The 6,125-nt window shown below is 58.4% G+C and overlaps 1 protein-coding gene across 1 annotated transcript in view; it reads right to left on the bottom strand.

Moving 5' to 3' along the window:
- Positions 1 to 6: 6 nt before the first annotated feature.
- Positions 7 to 6,125, bottom strand: part of DPH1 (diphthamide biosynthesis 1) — a 15,448-nt gene continuing 9,329 nt past the window's right edge. Inside the window, exons 4-10 of the mRNA XM_029961274.1 lie at positions 4,953 to 5,141; positions 4,191 to 4,312; positions 2,919 to 2,987; positions 1,983 to 2,139; positions 1,013 to 1,113; positions 634 to 712; positions 7 to 351 (exon numbers count right to left, since the gene is read on the bottom strand). Coding sequence (XP_029817134.1) covers positions 7 to 351; positions 634 to 712; positions 1,013 to 1,113; positions 1,983 to 2,139; positions 2,919 to 2,987; positions 4,191 to 4,312; positions 4,953 to 5,141 — 1,062 coding nt within the window. The remainder of the gene's footprint in view (positions 352 to 633; positions 713 to 1,012; positions 1,114 to 1,982; positions 2,140 to 2,918; positions 2,988 to 4,190; positions 4,313 to 4,952; positions 5,142 to 6,125) is intronic.

Here is a 6,125-nt window from a genome sequence, read left to right as displayed (position 1 = left end):
GGGCGCTCAGCCCGGTAAATACTGGGAAGGGGGCTCTGGTAGACCCCGCAAGCCAGGCTGGCAACGGCCCCGTTCCTGTTCGCCGGGAACGAAGCCACGCGGTGGCGCTTTTGGCACGCGGCACCGGCCACCAAACTGCACCGGGCGCTGCTCCCCCAGCCCGTCCCCGACACCGAGAGAGAAGGGACCCGCTGCCCCGGTGACACCCCCGCCGCCCACCTGTGCCGGCCGCCCGCGGCGCGGGGGCTGTGTGTCGCCGTGGTTCGCCGTCCACGGCCCCAGGGACTGGCTGGCGTAGAAGTCCATGGGATAAGGCTGCTGCCACTCGATGTCCTGGAGGGCCACCGCAGCCTGTGGAGGGGACAGGGAGCCGTGACTGTGATGGGGAGGCTGGCAGTGCTGGGAGAGGTCCCAGCACAGTGGCTTGGTGTGCCGAGCAGGGCACTGCTGGAGCAAAGCTCGAGGCACAGGGAATCCACTGTTTTCACAAGAGACTGGATATCTCAGCAGCCTGCCTGGACTGTGCAAGGAGCACATATGGAGACAGGAGGGGATGCTGCCTGGCTGCAGGGACATCCCCAAGCCTGCCCCAAGACAGGACTGGCCCCCAAAAAACAAGAGCAGGGTGCTCACCTCGTAGGGTGTCAGCAGGGGCTTGCTGAAGGCTTCTCCCCAGTCAATGGAGAGTCGGGGACAGGCTACCTGCACCCACCTGGAAGGGACACAGGTGACAAAAATGGGGATGAGCATTTTGGGAAGAACAAGCCACAGTGAAGCCTGTCAGCGGCACCCCAGAAGGTCTGTGCTGTGCCAGAGCCACCCTGGTAAGGACAGCCATGCCCCCTCCCTGCCCCATGGGCACAGCTTGTGCAGGGGTGCACAGTGCTAACCCAGGTGACAGCAGGACAGATGTGGCAGGGATGGCTTCACGCAGGACTCAGAGGCCTGGACAGGGATGGGGCACCCTGGGGACCCCATGTAGGGGGCTGGAGGAGGGGTCAGCAGCACTCACGCATCCACATCTGGGAAGAGCTGCAACTTGCTGGGGAAGATCTCAGACAGCAGCACCCGCACGTAGGGCCAGCCCAGGGCACGGAGACGTGACTCCAGGTGCTGTGGGGGAAAAGGCACCCGGGGGGATTAGGGACCCCCATCAAGCCCCCCAAGCCCTGCCCACTGTCCCTTCCTGTCCATCAGACCCTTTGTGGGTCCCAGCTCTGCCCCACGGCCGTGTCCCCTTGGCAGTCGCAGGCCAGGCGCAGTGTCAGGGACTGTGGCTCCAGCTCTCCCCAGCACGTGCCTCAGCCTAATGAAGTAATTACTGCTCAATGACAACAATCTGTTCTCGTTAGCGGCTGCCTGCCCTGGGACACCGGCCTGCAGTGGGCTGGCTGTGGCCAGAGCCTGCAGGAGGAGGAGAGGGGCCAGGGATGTCCTTGTCCATTGGAGTTGCCACTCAGTGTCCCCTGCCCAGCCAGCCCTGGCCATGCCTATGTCCTGCCCCCACAGAACAGCAGCTGCAGGACCTTGATGCCCTGCTCTGCCCACTGGTCCCTTCGCTACCCCAAATCTCACCTACAGCTACCCCAAAATTTCTAGGTGTGAGCAGGGCACCCCACGCCCATGGAGCAGGATACTGTTGTCCTGCTCCCCTCACCCAGCTGGGGTGCAGAAAGCACCAGCACAGCAGCTGAGCAGGGATGGTGAACCTGATCAGAAGTTCATCCAATTAAAACAAACCCAGGGAATTAATTGCCAACTGTCTGAGCAGGAGGGGATGGTCTCCAAGACTGGCCAGCTCTCCCCAGCAAGGGGCAGGTTTAATGAGCCCTTGTCCGGCCTCCCTCATCTGCTGCTAATTGCCCTGCTCTCTTAGCTTGGGGGCCAGTGGGTAGTGATGCCATTGCTCACCAGTCCTTACCCCCACCCAGCAGCAGCACCCGGTGGCCCAGCAGGGGCCATGGGGAGGAGGGGGCTGGTACCTGCAGGATTTTGGGGGAGCCCTGACGCCCCAGTGTGCCCAGGATGAGCCCCCAGCAGCGGGCAGTGGTGGCAGCACGGATGGCGTCCTGCCGAGCGCAGTGCATGCGCTCGTGGCTGTAGTGCTCCTGGGAGAACACCTTGCTGTAGGGGTCATACCTGCAAAACATAGCCAGGCTCACACATGCCCCATCACCTGCCCCCCCTCCACACTGTCCCCAAACGATGCCCGTCTCTCATTAGTGCTAATTGCCTCCTACAGCATCTGTCCTCCTGGCTGATGTAGGACCAGCTCATTAGGGGACAAGGACAGGGACAAGTGTCCCACCACAGCACCCCAACACCCAGCACAGCCTGGGCTCTGCGCTCGGCTTCGTGCTCAGCTCCCCCCTCAACCCAGCTCATCAATTATGAAGAAATCTTTGATTTGTTGCTTTGTTTGACGAGGAGAATTTTAATCAAATCCCACTCGGGTTTCGGCAGCTTCACCAGCGCCATAAACCTGACGTGCGCCTCCCGTTTGTAACAAACGACCTACTAGGAAATTCAGATTCCGCCAAATGGGCCCAGCCTTTCACTCCTGATATTTCATCTGCTTTCAGCCGCCTCATCATCGCGCTTTATGGCCTCTGCCTGCAGCAGCCGGGCCTTAATGGCTGCACCTCCACAAGCTTTCACAGGTACTTGTCAAAATGTTTATATTCAGGCAGAGTAAATGGCTCGTGTTCATCTCCCCGCTGCACCTCCTCACCCACCTCCTCACCCACCCCGCGGCCTCTCACCTGCCTGTGCCTGCTGCAGGCAGCTGCCTGCTCAGCCATGGGGTAGGGGGTGCTCCTGGCATGCAGGGTGGGGACAGCTGGTCCCCGGTGTGCTGGGGGAGTTGGGATGCTCCCCACCCATTCACACCCCTGGGGGACTGGAGTGGGTGCCCATACCTGTATGCAGGTATCCCTGGGTTGGCAATCATGATGGACTCCAGGTGGAAGCGCCCGTCACCCAAATACCTGCGGAGAGGGGAGGGGGAGCTATGGCCCATGGCAAACAGAGGCACCCATCCATGCGTCTGCGGTTTCCCAAGCCACAGGTGTGTGGAGAGGCCAGGAATCCAAGCTCCCGTGGTGGGGCCCAGGGACAGCAGGCACAGCCAGGGCTCCCTGTCCCTGTGCAGCCCCCAGCACGGTGGGGCAGGAGAGCAGCCATGCTCAGAGCAAAGAGGGATGCTCACCCAGGCACGGGGTGGCTGGGAGCTGCTCCATCTCAATGGCTGGTTCTAGATGTTGCTGCTTCCATTTCTAATCGGATTTCAAGTCAGCAATTACATTTCAAAGCCTTTCATTCAGCTGCCCTAATGGAGTGAGGGCTTGGAAAATGAATTCAGACGTAAAACTTGACTAGATTTTGCCCTTAATTGGAGAATGACATTTTGGGAGATCAAAGCTAATTTGTCTGCAAAAGTTAGCCCCAGAGACGGTGCACAGAAGAAAATAATAACGCAGGGAGGACGCAGGTAAGGCGGCCGGCTGGTACCGCACCACCACTCCTCTGGCAGTGGGAAGGACACGCTCTCGCCAACGCAATGCCAGCCTGGCCACCCCTTCCTGCTCCTGATGCCCTTGGAGAGATGGAAAGGAGAGCTGGTGTGGCTCAAGGTGAAGCCAGAGCTCCCACTGTGATTGTCCAGCAATCACAAGCTTGTTTCCCTGCGCAGCCGTGCTCAGAAAGGCACTCAGAAAGGCTCCCAGCAGTGTGGGTGAGAAGGAGCTCTTCAGGGCCCAAACCCACACCTGGGCTCCCCGGCTCCCTCCAAGGGTGGGGTCCTTGTATTTATTTATTCTGCAGCACACTGTATTCACAGTACATTAAGCATTTCCATTACCTAAAATAATTAGGTGATAGGAAGCGAAGTGCTCCCTCTAATTTGCTGTCCTTAAATAAAATTAATGTTGCTGTGATGTTGGGCCCCGGCCATTTGTCTTTTCCAATTATCCACCCGCCCTTCCATCTATTATCTATTCTGATATACGACTCAATTATTTCCTCTGTGCTACAAGCACACGCCACTTAAAGCAGCGTGAGGAGGTGGAGGGGGCCTGTCCCAGCCTGTGGATGTCCCCTCCCACCCTCCTGCCCAAAGCTGGGCAGGGGGTACAAGAAGGTTGGGCAGCCTGGGCCAGGTAGGAGGGTCCTGGAAGACTCCAGGTACTTACACAATGGCATCTGTGTCCTTGGGGAGCCGGGGCGATGTGCAGCCCAGGATCTCTCCTGGGGACAGTGGCTTACACTGGGGCACACACACCTTGTACTGGGAGCGCAGCTCCTGTGACGCTGCCTGCAGGAGAGGTGAGGTTAGCAGGGACAGACCCACGGCACAGAGGGTGGTAAAAGACCCTTGGAAACACCCTGGCCCTGTTGCATCCCAGCACAGAACAGAGGAGGGGAGCCAGCCTGCTGGGGGTGGCACCAGTAACAGCCCTGCAAAACCGGGACGCTCAGCGAGGCTCAACAAACGTATCAATTAAAAGACAAGGGAAAAGGCTTAACGCTTGGATAGCCCCGTGTTTAGATAGACATGGCTCAAGAGGCTCATTCATCTCCTCCCGTCCTGCCCAGCCGGCCGTTCAGGGGCAGACAGACAGACCCGCCGGAGCTTCCCCGGCCGCTGCCGGCACTGCATCAAAATGCCAAGTGCTCCACTGCCTGCCCTGACATTTACAGAGCAGCTCCTGGGGGAGCTGGGGAGGGGTGCCGCCATGAAACATTGATCAGAGTTATTATAAAGTACTTGATCAACATTACAGTAGCAGCATATTATTGCAGCGACTCGTCAGAGGGAAACCGGCACCACCGGCACCCCGGGGCAGCCACTCCCACCCCGGAGCTGGGACAGGGAAGGACTAAGCCAGGGGCCAAGGCAGGGGCAGACAAAGGCCCCATCCTGTGCCATGCACTGCCAGGGATCTCCATCTCACCTGCAGCGTGGAGACAAACTGGATGGTGCTGACGAGGGCCAGGGAGGCACCTGCCATGAAGTTGAAGCGAATGGTCTCAAGGAAATGGGATGCATCGATCTTTATGTCCACAAACACATAGAGCATCTTCAGCCCCTGAGTGGAGTTGATGGGAACTGGTGATAGGAGGAGAGAGGGTGTGAGTTTGAGCTACACCCAGGGCTCCAGTGAGCCCTAGGCTGTTGCTGCCTGGGGGATAAAGCGTGTTGGTGGGGCTCCCTGCACCCCAGCTGCCCTGGTGCGGGCAGGGTGGGCTGTGCCACCGCTCTGCCTGTGCTGGCACCCTGGGCAGGGGGTGTAGATGGGATCCATGGAGAGCACCCGCTTGTTTCTTTCTGGATAATGGCAGCCTGGGGAATCAATGAACACAAATCTAATTACCCCCGGTGCTAAGAAGCCTTTGTCACTACGATTAAGTGAATAATTAAAGTACACAGAGTCCACATCGATCCGCAGCTCCGCATTCACTTCCCATTTTGGTGCTCTTCACCTGATCACAATTAAGTGCAAATTACTCCCTCCTGCGGGGCACGTGGGGCCGGGAGGGAGCAGGAAAGTGTCTGTGTGCCCTACCATCAGCCACACTGGTGACAGGAGCACTGGGAACAGCCCAGAAGGAGTCCAGCATCCCCCCAGCACCCTGTGGGTGCCCTGTGACCCACCCAGCCCAGTGAAAGCAAGCAGATGGCAGCTGGGCTGGTGACAGTCAGCGTGGCAGTGCCTGTCTGTCCCTGTAGGGAGCAGTTCCAGAAGATGTGACTCCCATTTCCCAGAGAAGCCCAATGGATACAGTCCCTTCCTCCCCTTCCTATTGTTCATTCATGAGCAGCAGGATACAAACCAGGAGTTTTATACTCCCTGTTCCAGTGGTGCACACAACCCTCCTTCCATAACAAAGCACCAAGCACAGATATTTATCGCCACGAACTCTCTCACTGACGCGACTTTTAGGACAGAGTTCTCAACTGGGGAGTCAGTATTTCACACGGAGCCTGATGCAATTCTTCAAACCCATTTATACGACCCCATAAACGTCCAGGAGGGCTGCCAGCTGCCGGGAGCATGGCAGCAGCAGGGATACACGCTCCTGCCGCTCGCTATGGCAATTCTGCAGATCCACCTTAAAACCCAGAG

Source organism: Manacus vitellinus, unplaced genomic scaffold, assembly GCF_001715985.3.
Source record: "Manacus vitellinus isolate BGI_N305 unplaced genomic scaffold, ASM171598v3 scaffold_32_pilon, whole genome shotgun sequence".
Classification (NCBI taxonomy): domain Eukaryota; kingdom Metazoa; phylum Chordata; class Aves; order Passeriformes; family Pipridae; genus Manacus; species Manacus vitellinus.
Note: the sequence above shows the minus strand (reverse complement) of the source record. Positions and strands in the feature narration are given on the sequence as shown.